The sequence below is a fragment of the Zingiber officinale genome, chromosome 5A (genome assembly GCF_018446385.1).
Source record: "Zingiber officinale cultivar Zhangliang chromosome 5A, Zo_v1.1, whole genome shotgun sequence".
In the NCBI taxonomy this organism is placed as follows: domain Eukaryota; kingdom Viridiplantae; phylum Streptophyta; class Magnoliopsida; order Zingiberales; family Zingiberaceae; genus Zingiber; species Zingiber officinale.
Window position 1 is genome coordinate 65,647,489 of NC_055994.1, and position 26,282 is coordinate 65,673,770.

At 35.2% G+C, this 26,282-nt stretch overlaps 1 protein-coding gene across 2 annotated transcripts in view; it reads right to left on the minus strand.

The window, feature by feature from the left end:
* Positions 1-859: 859 nt before the first annotated feature.
* Positions 860-26,282, minus strand: part of LOC121980537 (MADS-box transcription factor 26-like) — a 30,379-nt gene continuing 4,956 nt past the window's right edge. Inside the window, exons 2-8 of one of the 2 annotated variants that reach the window (XM_042532618.1) lie at positions 3,474-4,026; positions 3,322-3,379; positions 2,217-2,278; positions 1,892-2,000; positions 1,752-1,793; positions 1,338-1,379; positions 860-1,235 (exon numbers count right to left, since the gene is read on the minus strand). In XM_042532618.1, coding sequence (XP_042388552.1) covers positions 1,071-1,235; positions 1,338-1,379; positions 1,752-1,793; positions 1,892-2,000; positions 2,217-2,278; positions 3,322-3,379; positions 3,474-3,655 — 660 coding nt within the window. In that variant the 5' untranslated portion in view covers positions 3,656-4,026 and the 3' untranslated portion in view covers positions 860-1,070. Of the gene's footprint in view, positions 1,236-1,337; positions 1,380-1,751; positions 1,794-1,891; positions 2,001-2,216; positions 2,279-3,294; positions 3,380-3,473; positions 4,027-26,282 lie in introns of both variants that reach the window. The other variant, XM_042532617.1, reaches the window with a different exon arrangement.

Sequence of the window (26,282 nt, forward strand, 5' to 3'; positions counted from 1 at the left end):
GAAGCAGGTCAAGATTGACCGGATCAAGCTTCTTACGGGGAGACCCGGAACAAGTCAAGATGACCAGATGCTTGTGGGAAAGGCTCCGAAGCAGGTCAAGATGACCGGATACTCGCGGGGAGGCCTAGAACAGATTAGGATGACTAGATGCTTGCGGGGAGACCTGGAGCAGGTCAGGCTGATCAGATGCTCGCGAGGAGACGAGTAGGTCAGAATGACCGGATACTCGCAGTGAGACCCGAAGCATATCAAGGTGATCGAAATGCTCACGGGAAGACCCAGAGTATGTCAAGGTGACCGGGTGTGGATGTTTGCGGAGAGGCCCAGAGCAGGTCAAGGTGACCAGATGCTCGCGGAGAGACTCGACCGTGAGAGTAATTATGATTTTTCATTTGAGGGAGGATTATTGAGGTTCAATCAAAGTCTCATATTGAAAAGATTTGATAAAGATCATGAGGTTAAAAAGATGTAAATATCTCTATTGACATAAGACCTTTTGAGGAGAATCCAAGAGTAAAATCATGAAAACCTAAGCTCAAAATGAATAATATCATGCTATTATGAAAATATATAGACATCCATTGGGCACAACAAGAGAAAAGAAATATGATTTTAAAAACTTAAAATATGGTGCACAATTTGTGAAAGTTGAATGCACAGTCCAATAAAATATCATAATTTTAACAGCTATTATATGAACAATAACTTACGAAAATAATTTTACATTTGATAATTAAAAATTTAAAATATGTTTTTGAATTCCAAAATCCAATCAAGACAAATTTATTTTAAAAAAATATATATATTCACGCTTCATTCTTATGTAAAAAAACATTGACTGCAATACAATCCCAACGTATGATTAAAAGATTAAGATTTTTCACATAATTAATAAACCATCAAAGCCCTTGCAATAAACTCCCCAGCATAGGAGTAAAGTGCATGGACGAGAGTTGTGATGCATATTATTCAATACAAACCAGACACATAAAAAGTTCCACGAGCGAAATATAAAAATAGGACTTGGTTGAGAAATATTAGTTTAAATCCCTCAACTAGCCTTATTACCATCAGGAGAAACCCGTTTCGGGCCCCCAAAAATTGTTAAATTGGTCCTGTATAGTCAGTGGGTAAGCATTCATGTAGTCAGCAACTGTGATTGGGGACATCTCAAAATGCCCATTGGGTTGGACCATCATTGGGGCTACATCATTAAGCCCATTTTGCTCCACAATCTGCAATAAAAATAAATAAATAAATAAATAAATAAATAAATAGGAAAAAGAAAATTTGATTTCAGTTCATATTTGGTTCTGAAGATGATGAGAGATTATTACCTTCTCTTGAAGGAATTCATTGGTGGCTTTCAGTATACCCCCCTGCACAATGGTTTGGAAAGCAAGTGAACAGTCGAGAACACCTTTAACACTCTTTTAATTAGTAATCAAGGGCAAATCTTTTAAGAGAATGAATCAATGAGTATAGAAATATATGGTTTAGATGAGTATAGAAATACTAGTACAGCTTGAAAGATCATGACAGGCATATTTATGCTGTATCACTTTTACTGTTGTCCCTAATTTATGTTTTGATGTGCTATACCGATGTCAAATATTTGATACTAATACGGCTTGATAGTGATATTACATCATGTGATGATGACAATGACATCAGATGTGAAGATGTTGATGGCATCATGTTTCCAATATTAAAGTGCTGTTATTAGATTACTAGTGTTTATTATTTGATACCTTGTTCTTCAGGGATTCAATCTCTTGGAGCATGATCTGCGTCTGGAGTAAAATAGACAGAGGGGGATTAAAAATATCAGCAAATTGCATACTGAAAGAGTTTAGTTAGCATAGGATTAGAATTTTGATGTTCTTTCTACCTTCATGGTCCTAATGTGGTCCATCCAAATCTCAAGGTGCCTTTCCAATATGTACAATTCATCAAGGTTCATCTGCCCATGGCCAGGGCTTCCTTCTCCAAAAAGGTGCCTGCATGAATGCCACACTCAAATTAAATAATTATTACAACCATAAGAAAAATAGGTTTACGTACTGTGCAATCTTCTCAATTTTGCTTCTTTAGGATTTATTTATTATAACCATAGAGAAATCTCATGATAGCATATATAGACTTTTAGGGGGAAAACAAATCTAATTTGCATATTGGTGATTCAACAATTAAGTTTCAGAAAAAATATGTTATACCCCAGACTGTTTTGCAGAACATTGATCTCTTGTTTCAGCCGAAAAATCTCTCGTTCAGAATCCTATTAACGTTGAGACAATGTTAAATGATGAGAGAAAGAAATAATATGCATTGATATAAGATTAAACAAAACTGCACAAAGGAATTTTAGTGGTATGGTAGATAAACTTTTTGACTAGTAGAAAAAAAAGAAGCTTGATTGGGACCAGTTCTTAATTCTAGATTTAGTGCCCGAGTTGACCTGGATTAGAATTAGATTTCTATTCAATCTGGACAATTCAAACAATTTTAAAACACGTGGATGGTTCATGGTCGACTACTTTATTTGCTTCATGTGTTAACAATTGCCTAATTCTTAGGTTAATTACATAGCAAGCTAAATTAAAATACTTTATGACTACCCATAGTATTTTATGCTTCACATATGATTATAAATGGACTTTATTCATTTGAACTATTTAAGTCATCAGGTTTCAAGTTAATTATTGTATTTATCAAAAGCATACGCAAGCTAATCTGCATTTCATAGTGGGCATATTTGTTATGCCACTCTCCATATCTTGTATATTGCTTTACATTTGTATGGTTGAATCAAACATAAAGAATCCAAACTCAATAGTCCATAAGTTCAAACAAATGAAAATCTAAGCTACTAGGACTCGGTTCGATCATGGATGATCTAGAAGCATTTGAAAATGACGTGACAATTATATATCAACTACACAATCGTTGTCATTAAATCAGTAGAGAAGTTAACCGCGCACAATAATTAACCAAAATTATGGTAACTTTAAGTATTCCAAGAATATTAGTACGAATATATAAAAGCAAATGATACCAGAGGCTTTATATATTATCTACGCTGATCAAGATTCAAGGAAGAAAAGCATATTTATGAGTGTCATATTCTCAGGCGAGATGTTGTCCTTAAGACACATCGTATTCTTTTCTGTCTAGAGTCATTGCGCATGACTTTACCTTGTAAGATATTGGGATTACCTTCCTTTATTTACTCTTTTGCATTGCTACTGTTTCTTTACCCTACTGAGAAATAGAAATAAAAAACATTGGACAGACCTGAGGTGGATTCACAGCAGCACTCACATGGTTTTGACTTTCTTCAGATGACATCTTGTACCTCTTAATCAAGCTTTCCATTGTCCTTCCAAGATAGCCCAACTCAATATCTCATCAATTAAGAACAACACATCTATGGACATAGTAAAAGCTAAGAAATTGATATGATATCGACGTACCCCTTTGTAGCCAATTCATAGAGCTTGCCATGGGCAGAGAAGATCATGATGCCGATGTCAGCGTCACACAACACTGACAACTCACGGGCTTTCTTCAGTAGTCCTGCCCGACGCTTGCAAAAGGTTACCTGCCGGTGGACCGGGTTCTCGACACGCCTGAGTTGCACCTTGCCTCGCACCATCCTCGCACACAACCTCCCACTAGTTTAGACTAGCTTCGAGGTTGCTGCACTGCTGAGCTCTGTCCTTCCTCTCTGCTTTCCTAGCAGACTTCCCACCAATGATGGTCCACGAAGCCAGGGCTGCCCTTTTATAGTGCCTCACTCGATGGTGGAATCTTTATACGTCAAAATTGTTTGTCCTCTGTCAATTCTCTGGCCCTGCCTTGTCCCTTTACATAGGGTAGAAATCCTCTTATTGATTGAACAAAGACAAGCTGGGTTCGACCACCCCATTAATGGCTTTAGTATGTACTGATGACATGGCATCAAGTTGAGGTCCCTCCACAGAGTGCCTTTTCTGCACAGTTTGTTGACTGCTATTCCTATGCTCCCTAAGGGACATGTGAGAAAGCCATTAACAAAGACTTTCGGAGTCATCTCATTCCCTTTTACTTTTTGCGCTTTGAACAATGAGCACAAGAATCATGACCAATAAAAGGGTAATTAATACACGAGGAAAATCTTAATATAAGTTTCCTCCAATCGTAGGGGTCTTGGAGGTTCTCCATTGGTAGAGTAGCTAAGGGGCAACACTTGGTGCATTTTGGCATGAGAGGACATGTATTGGTGGGGGGCTAATGGATGCTGGTGGTGCAGGGTATAAAGCTCAAAAAGATTCCTTCTGCTTTTGCTTAATAAATTGTCAAGCCACTATGAGGAAGCTTATTGAACAGCAAAAGAGCCAGTATCAGTTGGTGAGTTACTCTTTTCTTAGCTGGCCTGCTTTATCATGCATTCTAATTCATAGAACGGTGGCTGGAATTTGGATGGAAGTAAAGAGAATACTGATGTCAGGCCAATTTAGCAGAAGTGAAAGTTATGTCAAGCTATTCAGGTAGTTGTTGTCCCTGTTATGTAGGATTAACATATATTTTATTTCATCCCTAGTTAAGGTAATTTAATTGCCATTAATTCACTTGTGTTTTTTACTTGGCGAAAAATGGGAGTATAAAGAAATAAATACAAAATTGAAAACAAAAAATAGTTGTCTTTGTTTGCTTGAAAGAACTTGTCTTGGTTTTCATGAGATCATTAACTTACTCCAAAAATACCAAATACGATTTAGCCAAGAACTTTTTCTAAAGGATAAGAAAAGTAAAAAAGAAAACAAAAGTGCTAATGTGAGTTTCTAGTCCTACATTGGGGAGTCGAAGGAAGCAAAGATATAAATAGAGATTTTGACATACAAGAGTCTTGAGTGATGGTGGAAGTGGAGTCACATTCCGTGTATTGTCTCCTTATCGATAAACCTTGCACTAAGCATGCACACATCATGAGACGTGTTCAATTGCTCATTTCATTTCATTCCATAGGTTACCCTAACTTGTAGAGTGAATCATCATACTACCAACTGATGCTTGTGGTGTGATATGGATTGTCGAATGATCCAAGGGTCTAGAATGAATATGGACAGATGTTGACCAATAAGGGTAGCTCGAGTAGAATTGGACATGGATTGGCTCTTAAATAGCCCATCGAATGAGCAAAGAAGACCATAATCAAATTCAAATTCAAATTCAAAAACTAAAAAAAAAATCTAATGTTCTTATCGTTCTTCCTCTTACACACCTTTTCCTCTCTATAGTCTTTTCTATTTACTGTGAGCTCTTCTTCATTAGTGAAGGGCACAGACGCAGGAGTGCAATCAAATTAATAGGATCCTAGATTAAATTTATGATATCTACGAATACACTAATTGATGGGGGTATATTAAACCTCGAGGAGGAGGATAATATGCCTGAAAGATTACAACCCATCTATCTCAATTTCTTCAACATATAGTCTCTTATGAAAAATAAATAAATAATTTTATGGTAACTTTCAGTCTAGTTTCACTTCTATGCATAGCGACCCGGACTAAACAGAAAAATCAATTTTGTATTTTCTTAACTAGTTTGAAAGCTTCTAATTCAAACTGATCTTCAGCTCAACAAAACTTATTAACTTCAAAACTTAATAAAGCTTTTGAAATAACTTGGGAACCAAAGAAAATTCCTAATTCCAAGGTTACCAATTGAACTTGCCAATAGGGGAGTGCATGAGTCAGAATGAGTTTAAGGAAAAGGTGACCTAATCCGTTTTCATCTGGCGTACAAAAAAATTTCTAAACCCAACTCTAATGTGGACCAAGTTAAAAAGAACATTGAACACGAAATTTTCAAGTTAGGTTTCAAGCTTTTTTTATTTCTTGTTTGAGTTTTATGTTTGCAAAATTTTAAAACATTTGTCATCTTACAATACGATCAAAATACAATTTAATTCTTATTTTTTTGAACTTCATTATCACTTTAATTTGAATTATATGAATTATCCAATAATTAGCCACCCTACCAATTTGGGTTGGAAAAAAAAAAAGACTTGAACCTAAAACACAATATTTTACATCCTCAAAACCTAACCCAAAATCCAAAAAAAACTTTTTTATGTTGGGATTGGATCAGTTTAGTTCGGATTTGCCAGCTCTTTTCCCATCCTTACTTGCCGGTCTGGTCCAGTTAAAAAAGTTAGACACCAGTTAAAATAAATAGTGTGTATGCATTTGCTCCTGCTTTCATACTTGAACTATACCAACCAAGAAATAAATACTTGACCCTTATATTAACTTAATCTTAAATAACTTTCCCTTTATAATGCAGTTGTCTTTCAATAAAAAAATCAATACAGATAATTAAGATCCATGAATATGGGTTATCAAAGAATGACAAAACAAAAAAAGCATCCAGGTGGTGTCTAATCAAACCTAAGAATATTGGTTAGTCCTCTTTCTAGCCAATATTTTTCTTCTTAGCTTTCAGTCTTCTCATAGAAGCAGCAACCGCCAAAGAAAGAATATTTCACCAATAGGAACTGAAGATAATTATCCAAAATAAATTATCCATCGACAGACTGAGCATCAGGGGTGATTCTTAACTTTGATTTATTTAAGTGGACAGTTAATTTATCTAGGACATCATCAACTTCTGATTATAAAAGATTTCCATGGGCCTATCCAAATCTTAGTTTCATCATTAAAACTATGTTGAAAGCTTAGTTCTGCAATAATTAAGTAGTACTTTAGACCCCTCCCCCCTCACGTTCTGCTGAGAGAATTCTTGGATTTTTCAGTCGTCGGGTCGAGGAGAAATCATCTTTCACTGCTGGACAGGTGTTAAAAGTTGGATGAAAGCTTACGAGTGGCAGGGGAATTGCTTCTGAGGATAAACCAAAAGCTCAACCACTCCAGGGTATTCCATCCTCTCATAGTTACGCAGAGCATATCACTACAATAAGATTTGTTTTTTATAAACTCTTCTAGGATCTGTATATTTCCTCGGAGAGAAAGCACAATGATAGAAATGTTGGTTATCTTTAAACAGCACAATAATTATTATTTTCTTTAATCATGTAACCAGGGCCCTAAGCACAGAAGTCAGATGGGATTGCTTAACTCCCAAGGTACACTAAAGAAGATCAGTTTAGTGGAGGGAACATGTTGTGAGAGAGGGTAAAAGATTGAGACAATATCAAGGGAGATCTTGTAATGGAATCTAGTACATTTGCATTTGTATGATCTTTTAGCCTAACAAGAGGAAATGTTCTGGACTTGAAATCCATGTTCTTATTGGCTCTAAACATAGGGTATAGTATGATTTTTAGCCTAGTGAAAGGAAATGTTCAAGACTTGAGTTCCATGTTCTTATTGGCTCTATGCTGTTCCCCATTTGAGCTGAGAAATTATAGAATATTTCTAGCAATGGAATCTTGTGCTTTTTTGCTTTGTGAACATTTTACAAGAAAAAAAGCCTAGTGCTAATAATTATTCTTGATCAGACTGATGTGTATTTTGTACCATACAAAATTAACATTAAAGCTTATTTGTTTTGTGGATAATATTTTTCCACAATTTTTATAATACATTTAATATGCGGCATGACGGAAACTTATAGTAAACAGAAATATTATGTCGGTCAATAGAAAATATGTAGCATTTTAAGGCATAAAGATTTCTTCTTGGAACAATCAAAAGTCCTTTTCCCACACTCGAACATTAGTTAATTCCTCTCTGCCCTCGAGCCCACTTCTTTGCCTCCAACCTTTTATAAACCCTAAACCCTAAACTCTGTCAGCAAATGACCACCAGCCATCAAAAAAAGTCCATATCAATTAGTCATCCACCCCTACCTACCATCAACCATTGGTTATCCTTGCCAGTCAGCAACCTCAACCATCCTGTTGGTGATTGTCCTACCATCCCTACCAATTAGTAAGCCCATTGACCCCAGTGAGAATTATCAGTCGCTCATACTGGCCATGAAATGGAAGGGAGGAGAAGAAAGAGAGAATATCTTCCATGTATGACAATCAAACAAGGAAAATAATCATTTTTCCTTGTAACAATCAAGCAATATTTGAGGGTCACAGCCTCTAATGCAGCTAAGAATTAGATCAAAATTGACAGAAAGATCTTATGCCACTTGATATAGCATCAGGGATAAAAAAAATCCAATACAGAGAAATAAACGATCTCACATAGAGAAATAAGCAATCAAACACACTCACAAATTGAAAATTTTATTATACAAAGATAATCAAATATGAGGATCGGAGTCCTGTTACTGATGCCAATCCAACATAAAGTTAGAAATAAATTGCAAATATCTTAAGAAAAAGTACTTTAATATCTTAAAAGACTCAAGCAAATTTAAAATATATTATATTTTCTAATCATGAAAATTGGCAAATTAAAAATAGCAATTTAGTGAACCACGTAGCCGGAGTTTCACAACATCCAAAATGCGTACCCAACTTTCATATTTACCAAAACACATAGGTGTTTCCTATTATGCCCCTCCTTTATCAGGGTCAACTACTATTGTTATGTGGACAATCAACTGCCCTAATCGATTCTGCTCGATTATGTCACTTGAGTATTAATTTCTTCGGGCCATCACAAACTAGACTATTAGTCAAGTGATCATAATATGTCAATCAACTACCATAAATTTGATGCCCCAATTCTAATACCCCAATCCATGTCTAAGAGCATGGTTATACTCAAGATGAGACAGAGTTCAATGAGCTTAGTTTGAAGTGATGAGGTGCCTAAGGCCATAAGCGAATTTTGGTCAAAACACCATAGGCACCTCAGAAACACTTCAAACTAGGACCATTACACTTTTGCTAGTCCCCTGAGTGTAATCATGCACTAAAACTTGGATTTCACAACCTAAATAGAGAGCTATGAGTTTCTAAAATTGGCATGGCTTTGAAATATTTTGTCACGAGCTCATTAGAGGGCCTAGGCATGTCATACTCACTCACCAACACCATCAAAGGGTTCTTAGGACTCTTCTGTTTCAAAGTATGTCAAGATTTAAAAATTTTGGACAGTGTAGGGTCAAGTTTTAATTAAAATCTGTTGATAATCTTAGGCACCTGAAAATCACTTCAAATCAGAACCATTACATTTTTAAGCAGTGTTGTAAACGACGATACGCCCCAGCCGCCTAGGCGGTTAAATTTTTTTTAGGGTTCCTACAATAAAAAAGATAATCTAACAAGATAATTAATAAAAATTCTTCATCATATTAATAATTGTTGTGAGAAGCAAGGGTAGATAAGTCTTTTTATCTTTTGTAAATAAGTTGATGCTTAGGGTTGTGTGACTATATAAGCATATGTAATTCTCCTGAAATATGATGAATATGAAGAAAACTCTTTATTCCAACATGGTATCAGAGCAAGGTTCCGATCCCTCTAACCCTAACCCTAGCCGTCGGCGCGTCTTCTTCCTCTGTGCCCTAGCGCCGACCAAGCTTTCCTCTTCCTTTCTTCATCGCGATCTCTTGGCGCCGACCAAGCTTTCTTCTTCCCTTCTTCATCACGGTCTCCTGCACTTCACCCTGTCTCGAATTCCTTTTCTTCAGCCCAGTCTACTGCCGCCGCCCCTTCCAGACAAATTTTAATGGCGGACAACGCTAGCGAAACCTCGGGGATTTCTGCGAACCCTATGTCTTCTTCAGGACAGGTACAACCTGTTTTCACAATGGCAGGCACTAGAGGGTCCGGTCTTCAGATAGTATCAGAAAAATTGTCTGAGACAAATTATGCATCTTGGGCAGTTGCTGTTGAACTTTATGTCGAAGGCCATGATAAACTTGATATTCTTCATGGCACTAAAGTGAAACCAGATGAAAAGGATCCTAGCTTTCGCACTTGGCGGCGTGACAATATTCAATTAATGACTTGGATGCTTAACTCTGTTAATTCTGGCATCAAACAAGTCATTCTTCATAATAAAACAGCGTACGACATGTGGAAGACACTGGAGCAGATGTATGGACGTCGACATGATATGCTGCGTACTTATCAGATCAGCAGTCAAATTTTCAAACTTAAACAAGGTTCTATGTTAGTCACCAATTATTTTGTTACTCTGAAAGGAATGTGGGATGAGTTTGACTACTACCGGATGGAAAATTGGAGTTCCACTGATGATCATCAGAGATATTTAAAGTTTCTGGAAAAAGACAGAATTATTAAATTTTTAGATGGGCTTACTGCAGAGTTTGAGATTTTAAAAGGGCAAATTCTTGGTCTTGATCCTACTCCTTCTCTAGAACAGGTTTACTACAAAATTCTAAGTGAAGAAGGTAGAAAAAGGACCATGAACAACAAGGGGATTTCCACTGGAGGTCCTCCGATTGGGGAGACCTCTGTCTTTATTGGTTCTGCAAACAAGTTTCGGCCTGGGGAACTAAAAGAGAAGGGGACAGATTTTGTCGGCACTGCAAGAGAACTAATCATGATTCAGATTTCTGCTGGGAAAAATATTCAGAAAAGAAACCTGGAAAATTTAAGTACAATGCTAAGAAGGCTCCTAATAGTAGTAATATTGCTATCCAAAAGTTAGAAAATGAAGAGACTATTGGTTCCTCTGTGTCCTCTATCACGGGATTGTCTTCTACTGATATTGTTAATCTCCAACATCTTCTCTCTCGGCTTCAGGCTTCATCTTCGACCACTACTCCTGCAGACTCTACTCCATTTCAAGCGCACACAGGTATCCATGGCCTGCGATTAAGTGTTACTGGTCCCAGTTTTTACAGCCCCTGGGTCATTGATTCAGGAGCTACAGATCATATGACAAATGCTGCTAACTCCTTTATTTCTTATTCTTTATCCTCTGGGCAGGAGAAAGTGATCATTGCAGATGGAACCAAAGCCACTGTTGCTGGCAAAGGTTCCATAAAACTTACAGATCATTTTTTCCTATCCTCTACACTTCACGTTCCATCCGTCTCTATTAATTTACTTTCTGTTAGTAGCATTACTAAACAACTACACTGCTCCGTAACCTTTTTCCCTGATCATTGTGTCTTCCAGGATCTCGAGACCAAGCAGACGATTGGGACTGGCCGTGAAGTAGGGGGTCTTTATTATTATCAGCTTGAAACAACATCTGCTCTGAAATCTGCAGCCAAGGAATTAAGCATCAAGAAATTCTTTTATGGCATTCTCGGTTGGGACATTTGTCTTTTCAGTCTTTGAAAATTTTATTTCCTAGTCTGTTCTTTTCTGTTTCTCTTCAGTCATTTCAATGTGAAATCTGTCAGTTATCCAAGCATTGTAGAACACATTTTTCTGAGTCTTTAAAGAAGAGTTTGTCTCCATTTGATCTTGTCCATTCGGATGTGTGGGGGCCCTCTCCTGTGACTTCTTTGGATGGCTATCGATATTTTCTCTCTTTTATTGATGACTACACCCACTGTACATGGCTTTACTTGATGAAAACTAGGGAAGAAGTTCCTCGTCTCATTCAAAATTTTTGTAGAATGGTTGAAACCCAATTTAACTCAAAGGTGAAGATTCTTCGTTCTGACAATGCCCGTAAGTACTTTGCACAGTCTCTAAATACTTTTCTTGAGGACTCAGGAATTCTTCATGAGTCATCTTGTCCCTACACACCACAACAAAATGGAGTGGCCGAGAGAAAGAATCGTCATATTCTTGAAACAGCCCGTGCACTATTATTTCAACGTCACTTACCCAAATATTTATGGGCTGATGCTGTTCTTGCCGCTGCTTATCTCATCAATCGATTGTCATCTAAAAGTCTCGGGAACTGGTGTCCTCTCACTATTCTTCATCCTAGCATAGAGTTGTTCTCCCTTACATCTCGGGTTTTTGGTTCTCTTTGTTTTATACATGTTCTTGGTCCCAAATCCTCTAAACTTGATCCTCGTTCTATACGAGGAGTTTTTATAGGGTATTCCACTTGCCAGAAAGGCTACAAGTGCTTTGATCCTATTATTAGGACGAGATATATCTTAAAGGATGTTACTTTCTTTGAGTCTGAGTCCTATTATTCTCCTCAGTCTCATCCTCAGGGGGAGAATATTACCTCTTCCTTTGTGCATCAAGTGGTTCCTCAAGTTCCTCAAGTGGTTTCTTCTCCTATTCCACTGGATGTCATAGAAAATAGAAAAGATGCCCCATCACTGAGAAAAGATACTCCATCACTGGGAGCACAGTTTTCACCAGATATTATTACTTATAAACGACGAAGACACAAGCAAGAACCTACTATTGATCGGCTAGTTGAATCGGATGCTCTGGCTCCTGATCCTGTGAAGCAGTTATCCTCATCAGTTGAGTCAACCGCACCTCTAAATATGAATGAGCTGAACCTTCCGGTTGCTGTTAGAAAAGGTGTCAGGTCATGTACTCAACATCCTATCTCCAACCATGTTTCATACTCTCGTTTGTCTCCTTCATATCATGCATTTGTTTCACAGTTATCAAATCATGCTATACCTTCTTCCTATTATGAAGCTGTAAGGGATTCAAGGTGGCAGGAAGCAATGAACGAAGAAATGGAGGCTCTTAACAGAAATGGTACTTGGGAATTAGTTGATCCCCCAAAGGGGAAGAACTTGGTTGGTTCTAAATGGGTCTATGCTATCAAGTATAACTCAGAGGGTGAAGTGATTAGATATAAAGCCAGACTTGTTGCCAAGGGATTCACCCAAACATATGAGGTAGATTACTTGGAAACTTTCGCACCAGTTGCAAAGCTGAACTCGGTCAGGGCAATTCTTTCTCTTGCTGCTCAATATGATTGGCCTCTATTTCAGTTAGATGTTAAAAATGCCTTTTTGAATGGTAACCTTTATGAAGAAGTATACATGTTGCCACCGCCTGGAATTGAAACAAAAGGAAAGGTTTGCAAGCTAAAAAAAGCTTTGTATGGGCTTAAACAATCTCCCAGAGCATGGTTTGATAGGTTTTGCAAAGTCATGATATTGTTTGGTTTTAAACAAGGGAATGCTGATCATACACTCTTTATAAAAAGGAAAAAGGACAGCACTACCATTCTTTTGGTTTATGTTGATGATATGATAGTTACAGGGGATGATGAGGTAGAAATCCAGGCTCTTAAGTCCAAGTTAACATCAGAATTTGAAATTAAAAACCTTAGATCATTGAAGTACTTCCTGGGTATTGAAGTCGCTCGATCAAAGAAAGGAATATATGTATGTCAGAGAAAATATGTGTTGGACTTACTCAAGGAGACAGGGAAGCTGGGTTTTCGGCCAGCGTCTACTCCTATAGAAGTAAATCATGATCTTACTAGTTCTAGTGGGGAAGATCTTACAAGTCTGGAAAAGGGAACGTATCAAAGGCTGGTTGGAAAATTATTCTATTTATCTATAACTAGGTCTGACATCACCTATGCTGTTAGTGTAGTAAGCCAGTACATGCATGCTCCTAAAACTATCCACATGAAGGCTGTTGACAGGATTCTAAGGTACTTGAAATCATGTCCTGGAAAAGGCTTGTTGTTTAAAGGAGGTGGTTATCTGAAGGTAGAATGCTATTCTGATGCAGACTGGGCTGGTTCTCGAGATGATAGAAGGTCCACTTCTGGCTATTGCACTTTTTTGGGAGGAAACTTGGTAACTTGGAGGAGTAAGAAACAAAATGTTTGTGCACGGTCCAGTGCTGAAACTGAATATCGAGCCATGGCACATGGCCTTGCAGAGATGTTGTGGTTGAGTTTTCTGTTGACAGACATGGGATTAAAGATTGAATTACGTCTCAGGTTGTATTGTGACAACAAGGCAGCAATCAATATTGCAAATAATCCGGTACAACATGACCGGACTAAACACATTGAGATTGATCGTCACTTTATTCGGGAAAGACTTGATTCTGGAGAGCTATGTCTGCCTTATGTTAAGTCTGAGGACCAACTTGCTGATATGTTTACAAAAGCTATACCCCAAGCTGTGTTTGACTCTTCTCTTAGCAAGTTAAACATGTTTGATATATATGTTCAACTTGAGGGGGAGTGTTGTGAGAAGCAAGGGTAGATAAGTCTTTTTATCTTTTGTAAATAAGTTGATGCTTAGGGTTGTGTGGCTATATAAGCATATGTAATTCTCCTGAGATATGATGAATATGAAGAAAACTCTTTATTCCAACAATAATAAAAAAGTAATATCACTATTTATACCAAAAGTCTAAGTTAAAAAAAATTAAAGTTTCAATTCAACATGACAACAAGTTAAGAAGGACTAGACCAAATATAACTAATCTTCCAAATCATCTACACATGTACCATCAGCTACATTCATAATCCTCCCATCATCAGACTTAAAATCAACATCTTCTTTATTCTCCTCCTCCGATGTATCTAGATTCTCATCAAGTTCTCTAATGGAGATGTTCCTTGCTCCTCCTTGGTTGTAGCATTTCATTCGCTCCCGAGGCCTCCGCCACCATTCTCTAAGTCCCGAACCCGGCTCTACCTCATCTTCATCGCCACCATCAATAAGCCAACCTTGAGCTTCACTAGCTTGAGAGGATAAAAGCAAATCTTCACCCATTTCTCTTTTACTTTTTTTTTCATAAGATTGGCGTTGAATTTGACATATACAAGATCATTCAATCTTGATGTCTCGAGCCTATTCCTTTTCTTAGTATGTATCTAAACAATTAGAAAATTATTAAAAATAATAAAAAGAAAGAATAAATAATATAATTTATGAGTTACTACTTACCCTTTCAAATTAGTTCCAATTTCTTTCACACCCTGATAAAATACTTGTTAAAAAGAGAAATCTCATTGCCATTTTTTGCAAGTTTGGAGTGTCACCATCATAATTGGACTACCATCCAACTTAAAAAATTAAAGAAGCAAAAAAATAAATTAATAATAAATCCAAAAATAAGTAAAAGAGACGTATATGCTAGTGAATAGAAATAAAGAAAAAAAGATATACCTAGATCAAAGTCATGGTACACATCTACCTTCTCATATGCTATGACTGCCATTTTTCTTCCAAAGTTTCCAGATTTACTCTTATACTTCAACAATTCTTCATTAGAAATGGTAAATTGTATATCCTCATTAGTGGGAAAAATTCTCTGCACACAATTTAAGAACTCATTCATAACATTGATGTCATTTTGTATGCTTGGATCTTTGAAGTAAAAAATTGGATTCAACAAGTAAGCGGTATAATACAAAGGACTATCAAGTCTACCTTTAGACTTCTCATCAATAATCTTCAAAGTAGGGATGACATTTTCTTCTTTTTTGAAAGTCTTTCTAATCTCTTCCTTGGCTTGTTTAAGTGCACCCAATAAAAAGGCCATTGAGGGATTTTTGTCACCGTCAATAAGGTGTAAAACTTTCACTAAAGGGATGAAAACATTCAAAGCCAAAGAAACACCATTCAAAAAAGAGATACTTGTTATCGTCGCCTCCGCCGCTTTCCCCTACAAACTACTCCTTAATTTTGTGTTGCTCCACTCCTCTGATGTAAACATAAGTCTCAATTGATCTTGTCTTTGAGATTTTCCAATGTCAAAAACGAAGTAGCAAATCTAGTCACCCCGAGTCTCACAATATCCCTCTTCTTGGTATATTTCCTCATAATAGCCAAAGTTCTATGATGTGCATAGATGAATATTGTTAGAGCCTTTGCTTTTTCAAGTATTCCGTTAAACCTGAGTAGCTTTCCAATTGCTTCAAGCATGAGGTTGATTGTATGAGTCGCACAAGAGTTCCAAAAAATTTGAGGTTGTGTAACCTTCAACAACTCCGTAGCTGTCATATTGTTTGTTGCATTGTGTCACTACTTGAACCACATGTTGAGAGCAATTTCATTGATATATTTTTCCACAACCTCAAAGATGCAAGTCCCAGTGTTTGCCTCTATGGATTCTTCAATAGAACCAAAAAATGAAATACCTAGTTTGTAATTAACACATAAATTCATAATGCTTCTCCTCTTACGATCTATCCATGCATTGGTCATAATTGAACATCCATTTTTCATCCACTATTCTTCATACTTTTTAAGAGATAATTTGGTTCTCTCAACTGCTTGTTTCAAAAGTGGCTCTCTTAGAAGATATTGATTTGGAGGTTTGTAGCGCAGACCAAATTGACCAACCGCCTCTATAAATTATCTAAAACCTTGATTGTCAATTGCATGAAAAGGAATCCCTGCCTCATAAATTCATCTTGCAAGGTACTCATGCACATCATTTGTAAACTTTAACTTTAATGCATCATTTATGTTTTGTTGTTTTGCCTTTGTTGGATTGATTGCAGATGTCCACTTATCAATAGGTCTGAGGTGCTTGACTTTTTTTTTTAAGAAGAATCTCCCTCCACTGGACAATCTTCATCCTCTACATCAACACATATTTACTTCTACCCTCTCTTCTTTTAGTTCTTCCATCCTTTCTCGCTTCTTATTCTTGTTATTTTCAAGATAAGCTCGTACTCTTTTTTTTTTTTTGTCTTAATCAGATGCTTTAGGACATGCTTCAACTTGTCCTACAATACCCGCAATATGATGCTCCATTCAATAAACTCCTCCTTTAATAAGTTTCTTACATAATTTGCATATGATCCAATCTCTTTTTTCTTTGCAATACTGTACCTATAATCCTAAAAAATATCATTAGACTTCGCTTCAATTCCACCTCTGGTTGTTTCTCATTTTCCGCAATTAATCTTCAATAATAAAAAAAAATTAAGAACTAAAAGTTAGCGCAACAATTTAATCTAAATATTAGAAAATTAAATATATATAATAGACTAATAGCTATGTATATGTGATTAGTGCATTTGAGATTTTTTTTTTTTGATTATTTTTTTTAGCTTGTGGGTATGACATTTAGGATTTTGCCTTTAGCGTTTAGAAGTTGAATTATGATATTAAGCACAAAAAAAAGTTTAAACTAAAAAAATATCTTAGGTGGGGACGAGGTATGTGGCGTAAGTTAGGTTTTAAGTAGGTCTATTTAAATTATCTAGGAATTGATTAAAATTATTAATATAAAATATTTGATAAAATTTGATTAAATCCTAAGTTTAAAAACAAACCAACACAAAAAAAAAGAAGTCTAATTGGTTTCTGCTCCGTGAGAGCATGCGTGACAGACAGCACAGGCGACGGACACTCGCCAGACGGTCCGTCGCGCGTGCACGATAGCCTCGTCGAGCCTGGGCAACACGTCCAGGCCTATTGTCGGGCCCGAGCGATGTGTTCGTGCCCTTGCGAAAGGTCCGGCGAGGCGTCCGTGCCCTAGCGACAGGTCCGGCGAGGCGTTCTGGTGTTCTTGCACAAGCCTCTAAAGGAAACTTTGAAATCTAGGTTTTTGAAAACCTTATCCGATGACAGTAGCAGCGGTAGGCAGCAATGGCGGGCAGCAGCGCAAGTGGCTGGCGGCAACAGCTACGAGCGCTTAGTGACAGTAGCTGTGAAACGGCTGCAGGCGGAAGGCAATTAAGTTTTTTTTAACCTACTTATTTTACCCCATCTTTTAAGGCCGCCTCTGACAAAAGCGGGCAGATGACCTCCACCTCCCTCCTAGGCACCACCTAGGCGACCGCCTACAACACCATTTAGAACATCGTTTTTAGGAGTCCCTTGAGTTTAATCATGCTCTTAGATATGGATTTCACAACTTATATAAAGAGCTATGGGTTTTTGAAATTTACACAGCCTTGAGATGCTTTGTCACGAACTCATTAAAGGATCTAGGCCCTTCATATTCACTCACCAACCCCACCAAAGAGTTCTTAGGACTCCCTTGCTTCAGAGCATGTCAAGATTTTAAAATTTTGGAAATTATAAGGTCATCAACAAAATTCATTGATGATCTTACGCACCTCAAAAACATTTCAAACCAAGTTCATTACACTTCTTGCATTATCATGCGACCATGCCCTCAAGCATGAATTGGGGTATGAAAATTAGAGCATTAAATATATGTAGGGTATTAAAATTAGAGTATTAAATTTAAGTAGGGTATTAAAATTAGAGTATTAAAATGATGCGTTATGATCAGTTGACTTCTAAATCGGACTTGAAATTTATCAGTCGAGTGACGCAGCTAACTAACAAATCAACCCAATAAGTTTAGGAATCGACTGATGCAATCGATTGCAAATAAAGAAGGGGTATAATGGGAAACAACTATGCGTTTTGATAAATATAAAAGTTGGGTACACATTTTGGGTATTATGAAAACCTAGTTACGTGGTTCAATAAATTATCAAATTAAAAAATAACAAAATTAACCCATTCTCCTAATTAATTATATATAACAAAATAAACTTTTAAGAAGTCCAAAACTTTTAAAAACTAAACTACTAATTTGCATTATTCTCCTCCCTCGCCAAGGAAACTTGACTCTTGACAAGTTGTTAGCATCCTCAATCATTGTGTTCATTCCAATGAGTATGGATAACAATAATATCATTTAAATCTCAATTTTCAAGAAGTATATTGCATCGGTTTAAAAGGCGACCACATATATGCTTCTTGTAAGGGACTATTTCGTGTAGTTGGTAGGCAATCCAGTTAAAGAACTCTTTAAAAGGCCGCTTGGGCAATCCGCCTAGGCAATCTAGATGGATCTATGAAAAAATATTTGAGTTTTTTTTTTCTTTTTTACAAGTTGCTTATTCATTTATCAATTATGACTTATTTATTTATATTGTAAACTTATTTTGATTAAAGATACATTTGTTATACATACATTAATAAGATAGTAATATTTAATTTAATTTCTTCTCTTCCTTATTTTAAAATATTATTTTGATGTTGATCGCTTAGGCACCCATCAACCACTTAGGCTAGACAATGGGTTGACTACACAGAATTATCTTTGTATATTGCCTTCATTGTGTTCTTCTCTAAACATTCCTTTGAATGAGTGAATCAGAGCTTGTGTATTTTCTCTTTCTTCTAGTTCTTGAAGAGATTTGACTTAAACATTTTTTGTCACTCCTTTCAATAAGAAAAGCTACTGACTGATCATGAGATGAGGAAGATGTTCCCATCTCTTTAGTAGTCATGGGTCATTGAATTAACAATGTTGATGATGAATCCGCTTAAACCAAAATTGAAGAAGTGTGAGCTTGACATACAAGGACAAGAGACTGGAATTTCTGGAGTTAATTAGGATATATATTCTAATGTAAAATTTTTAATAGGTTGGTAATTTAAAGGAGGATCCATTAAACTATGACCCGGATGAGGGAGGAGGGTTGCGTTAGATTGTCAGCTAGCGTTAAACTATGGCAAATGTTCAATGAATGGATCTATTAAACTATTGTACTAATGCTAGGTTGTTCCCTGAAAGAAACACATTGTAAGGTCCGGCTGCAACATTTCGACAAGAATGCTACATCTCCAGAACTCGAGTGTAATGCTAAATATGCAAGAATTCGCAATGCAGTATCCGACTGTAACGTATAGGCAAGGACCGCTACATTTTCATGAGAACTTGGGTGTAGTATTAAATAGATAAGAGTTCTCACTCCATAAGTTGGATAAAAACAAATATTATAAGAAGGAAATTAAATGCAATGATTAGGAGAAGAACTAGTATTTTGTGTGTATAAGAGACAAAATAAGTAAGCGAGAAGGTAAAAATGATAGAAAACTCGAATTTTAAGTTATGGTACATAGGAAAAAGTAAAACAAGAAATAGAGTGTGTTGTTATAGATAGTTCGTTAAAGGATGAAATTGTAGGAGCAGTTAGAAAAAGGAATAGAATTATAGCCCTTAAAATAATAGTGGCGAAAGAAACTATGAACATAAATAATATATATGCACCGCAAGTAGAATTAGATAAAGCTACCAAATCCAGGTTTTGGGATGACCTAGATGAAGTATCACAAAACATTCCGCCAAATGAAATGATTTTAATAAAAGGTGATCTAAATGAACATGTCGGAGTAAAAAATAAGAAATATAAAAGAGTACATGGGGTTATGAGTTTGGAACGAAAAATGAAAAAGAGAAAACTATATTGGATTTTGCGATAACATATGATCTTATATTAGCTAATACGTTTTTTAAGATAAGAAGAACACTTAGTTACGTTCTGGGAATAATAAATCGCAAATTGACTTTGTTAGGAAGAGGGATAGAAAGATTTGTAAAGATTATAAGGTCATCCCTGAAGAAGCTTAACTACCCAACGTAGATTAGTAGTGTTGGATATACGCTTCAAGCATAGTATCAATAGAAAGAAAATACATACAACTCCTAAAATTAAGTGATGGAAGTTAAAGAATGAGAAGCAAAATATATTTAAGAAGATAGGATTACAAGCATTAGGTGTAATCAGTATTGTTAGAGGCGCGAGGCACAAAAGGGCTCCGAGAACCCGAGGCACGAGGCGCGCCTCTTAAACATGAGGTTGATTATTAAACTACTATGTCAAATATGATAATTATTAATATTCCACACATACAAATATCAAATATGACAAGCAAAACAACACCATGATAAATTAATAAAAGTTTAAAACTTACAAGTTTCAATTTTCTAATCTAAACTAACAAAGTGCATCAAAACAAGCGTAATGAGTCAAATTAATCATCAAGCTCAAGATTATCCTCATTGTATTCTTCTTCTTCTTTACCTTCATCTTCATCTTCTTCAAATTCAATTTCTTCTTCTTCTTCATCTCTAAGTCTTAGAGATTAATGTCTCATAGAAGAAGATGTATTTCCCTTCTCGACTTGTTTAAGCCTAACATGTGAAACAGAGACCATGGATGCAATGTTTTTTCCTCTAGTACAAAATTTAGGCTTTTCAGCTCCACTAGCCCTAGCAACAACATCCTATGTCAAGCCATCACCTTCAAAAACTAACTCATCTTCTTCATTATCACTTTCTCCATCCATTCTACCCATTAATCATTCATTATTGTTATCAGTATATGCCAAAAAGATGAGGGTAATCTTATCACGTGCATCATACCGAAGTTTTAAGGCACGATTGTATTTCACAAATACGAAATCATTTAAGCGCTACTGAGCTAGCCTATTCCTTTTTTTTGCTGTGAATCTATAAAATAACAAAAATCACAATAAGTATAATAAAATAGCAAAAAATATTTTCTACTTATAAAAGTAACATACTAATAGTATTATACATTTATATTTATTACATACCTACTCAAATACACTCCAATTCCGCTCATAGCCAAAAGCACTACAAGTGAGGTTAAGCACTTTAATAACAAACTTTTGCAATTCTGGGGTATTTGCTCTGTAGCACTCCCACCATTCCACTGGAGATAATGCTCTTCTATGTCTAATTGCCACATTCCTCCCAAATAGCCCTTCTGCCTTTCAATATATAGAGAGTTGGGTAGTGATTTTATCTTGCTCAGTAATGCTTGAAATCAATCTCTCCATAGTTTCAAACAAACCATTCACCACTTCTCCACAGATATTTGAATCTGTGTATGAATAAAAATATTCTGGATTCAAATAATGTCCTGCAGCATGCAGAGGTCGATGAAGTTGACATTCCCATCTCGTATCAATGATCTCAAATACTTCTTTGTATTTCTCTTCTTTCTCCTTAAAGGTATTCATAATTGTTTCTTTTGCCCTATCCATAGCCTCATAAATATAACTCATTGCAGGTTTTCTTTCGCCATCAACTAATCTCAGAACACGGACAAAAGGGGCATATATCTTTAATATATGCATAATACTGCTCCAAAATCTAAGTGTCATGATGATTTTAGCTACCTTCTTCCCCGTTGCTTATTTTGCTCATTTACTCTCTGTCCAATCCTTCGAAATGAACATTTTTTAAAATTTTGCTTCTATAGATGCATCCTTTCAAGAGTGAGAAAAGCAATAGCAAATCTTATGACACTCGCCCGGCAAAGCTCTTTTGTCTTGTGAATTGCCTCAACATATTTACCATGCTAGGGCGAACATAAATGTAAGCATTCATGCTCATTGCCTTCTTCAATGTTGCTTTAAAATCATGCAATTTCCCAATATCTTCTAAGATCAAGTCGACGCAGTGAGCAGCACAAGGAGTCCGATACAAGGGTGACATTTTTGCTTCTAATAATTTTCCTACAAAAGAAGTTAGAAAACTAGATAAGTTTAACATATCTAAGGAAAAGCATATTGATAAGAATGAATTAAATAGATTCTTACTAGCAAGCACATTGTTACTTGCACAACTTGAACAACATTTGCTTCTCCTACACGCTCAACAAATCGATCAGGCAACTGAAATATTCTCTCCAGTCTTTGCATAATCAGAAGCATCAACCGATTCGATGAAAACTAAACCTTTAGGGTATGTTTGGTTCGGGATTATCCTTGATAATCTTGGTTATCCATCCAAAGTTATCAACGAAAACCTTATTTGATTTAGGTAATCGATGATTCCCGAGTAATGTTCCATGCTCGACACATCAACAAAAGGGGCATGCAACCCAGAATCGGAAAACCTCAAAAAACTGAGGTTTTTCTTGATTCCGGGGTTAACAAAAATTTTTTACCCAAAATACCCTCGAATAAGAGAAAAATGTGATAAAAAAATGTAAAGAAAAAATTTAAAAATAAAAAATATAATAAAACAAAATAAAAAACTTTTAAAAAAATAAAAAATGTAAAAAAAACATAAAAAAAATTAAAATAGAAAAAACATTAAAAACATTAAAAAAATTAAAAAATAATAAAAAAATGAGAAAAACATTAAAAAACATTAAAAAAATTAAAAATAAAAAAATGTAAAAAATAATAAAAACATAAAAAAATTAAAATATATATAAAAAAGGAAAAATAGAAAAAAATTAAAAATAAAAAAACCATAAAAAACATAAAAAAGTAAAAAAAATTTAAAAAAACTTTAAAATTTTTTAAAAAATAAAAAACGAAAAAAAATTTAAAAAACGAAAAAAAAATTAAAAAACGAAAAGAAATAAAAAAATAAAAAAACATAAAAATAAAGAAAAACATGGAAAAGAAAAAATAAAAAAATGTAGAGTTTAAATAATAATAATAATAATAATATATGGTTAGTTTTGTAAATAAGAATAATATAGTAAAATATTAAACTAGGTTATTTATTAAAACCTTCAAACAAACAAGTTTTTGTTGCATTACCTAGGTTGAACCAAACAACATTGGTTTATATTTTATTCCGCATAACCTTGGTTATGTGATTACTTGGTAATCACATAACCAAGGTTATACATGATAACTTGAACCAAACGCACCCTTAGGAGAATTCACTAAAAAATTAATCAATGTCTATGCCTTTTGTCTGTCCACTCATCTGCCATCAAACTACAATCATACTTGGCCCATTCTGTTTCATACGACTTAATGTAATCATTTGTCACACTATCAACAACTTTTTTTAGAAAAAGAACCCACACCTCATGATAACTAGGTCCTTTTAGACCTCTACCATATTGACCAATCAAGTCCAACATCCTTTTGAAACTTGAATAGTTAACAGCATTAAAAGGAATTGTCGCATCATACATCCACTCAATTACAACCATACAAGCTTTTTCCCTCAATTCTTTCTTGTATGCCTCATTTATCGTAGTTTGACTCTCTTTACCCTTTCTACTTTCAACATTTTTGTTTGCATTAGGAGCAAAATATATATCCATTGGACCTATTTGTCTTTGGCCTTTTTTACATATTCACTGATCTAGAACTTGTATTTATAGGCGGCACGGCTTTAGCACCAATATCATCACCAAGAGGGTCTACATTCTCAAAGTCCAATGTCACAAGTTTAAAAAGATTACTTTTCTTTATCTTTTTCTCCATGAAATTTTTAATTTCTTCACGTACATGTGGTGAGCATCTTTTGCAAGTCGTAGTATTTCGAAACCCCCCAACAAGATGTTGTTTGCACGATAGATACCTCTTTTATAACTTTTTGACAAAAGTTATAAATCAAATCATTTTTGTTATCCGGATTAACTCTTTGAAAATAATTCCATGCCGGATCTTTTGATATATATGTTGGAGAATCACTACTACCTTCCATGATAATTAAACAAGAAAATAGTCTAAAAAATCAAAAACAAAATAAAGAAGCATTTTATTAGAAAAGTACCCGCAAAAGAAAAGTACCAACATTCAACAATAGAAAAATAGGAAAAAAACAAAAAGAAAAACAGAAAAAAATGAAAAATAGGACAAAAAACAAAGAAAAACCGGACAGCAGCAAAACCGAACAACAGTCGGTAGCAAGAACACAACTTGCAAAAATGGGAAAAAAAACAAACAAACCCGGACAGCAGCAAGAACACGAACCACAACTCAACAAGAAGAAAAAAAGATACCAGAATAAAGAGAAGAAAAGAAGAAGATGAAGAAACAAAGAAAAATTGAACAGTTAAAACGAAGAAGAGAAAAAGAAGAAAAGCAATAATAGAAGAAGAAAACAGAAGAAGAAGAAGTGAAAAATAGAAAAACAAAAAAAAAAAGAAAAAACACATACCTGGGCAATGCGCGACTCAGCGATGGCGGCGATGGAAGGAAATACCTGGGCGACGGCGACGGTGCAACTCTTCTTCAAATTCAGGTTTCTTCTTCTTCTTCTTGCATTCTTTTCTTCTTCCCTTTTATCCTTTTCTTCTCCGTGCTCTAATTTCAAACCAAATTGGTTTGAAATATTTTTTTTTTTATAAAAATCAGAAATGGTTCACGATCGCGCCTCAGTTAAGGTGAGGACGCACCCGAGGTGCACCCCGCCTCGCGTGGGAGAAGGCATTTTCCCAGCGCCTTGTGTGCCTGACGCCTTTGGCGCGCCTTGGGAGCGCCTCAAGCATGTCTTTAACAACCCAGGGTGTAATATACAGTGACTCTAATACAACATGGGATAAGATGATATAAAAGTTGAAAATAGTAGCTAAGAGTATACTTGGTAAGTTAAAAGAATATGCACCACTAAGTAAAGAATCATAGTGGTGGAATGAGAAAGTACAAGAGAAAATAAAGGAAAAACGAACAGCTTATAAGGAATTATATATTTGTAAAAACGAGGAAAACTTAAGAAAATATATAATAGCCAAGAAAGAGGCTAAGAAAGTAGTAAATAAAACAAAGAATGAAACTTTTAAACGATTATATAAAAAATTGGATACAAAAAAAGGGGAAAGAGAAATAGCTAGTGAGAAAAAACAACAAGAGATCTTATTCAAATAAAACATATTAAAGATGAATGCAATAGTACTAGTAAATAATAGAAATAAAAGAGTGGTGGAATTGGTATTTTTATCAACTTTTTAATGAAGGTTAGGTAACCAACTTAACTTAGGTAATTTAAGTAGGTCAAATAAGTATAAAAATTAAAATTTTTATCGCAGAATTCAAACTTTAGAAGTAGAACAAGCTTTAAATGGAATGCACGAAAAAATCGTTCGACCAGATAATATTTTATAGAAGTATAGAAGTACCTAGAGAAATAAGGTATTGAATAATTTACAAAATTATTTAACATGATAGTGAAAACAAAAAAAAAGTCTAATGAATGGAAGGTAAGTACTCTAGTTCCCTTATATAAGAACAAGGGAGACGTATAAAATTATGCAAACTATAGGGGTATTAAATTAATGAGGCATACCATGAAACTTTGGGAAAAAGTAATAGAAAAGAGATTAAGGAAGGAGACCACGGTGACCGAAAATTAATTTGGGTTCATGCCTGGAAGGTCGACAATAGAAGTTATACATCTTCTTAGACAACTAATTGAAAAAATATCGGAAGCAAAAACAAGATCTACACATGGTATTCATTGACTAAAAAAAACTTATGATAGAATCCCTTGAGAAATTATATGGATAATTCTAGAAATGAGAGGTGTTAATATAACATATATTGAATTAATTAAGAATATGTATGAGGATGTAATGACCAGAGTAAAAACTTAAGGCGGAATAACAGGAGTATTTCTAATAAAGATAGGATTACATCAAAAATCAACTCTAAGTCCTTATCTTTTTACACTAATTATAGATGAACTCATTGTATACATTCAAGACACAGTACCGTGGTGCATGTTGTTTACAATAATATTATTTTGGTAGATGAAACACGTGAAAAAGTAAATACTAAACTAGAATCTTGACCAGAAATATTAGAAAGGAAAGGTTTTAGGCTTAGTAGAATAAAGATAAAATATATGAAATTTAAGTTTAACAATATTAGATGTAATAAAACAATTGTTAAGAGAGGAAATGACAAATTGCCTAGAACTTAGAACTTTAAATATTTAAGAT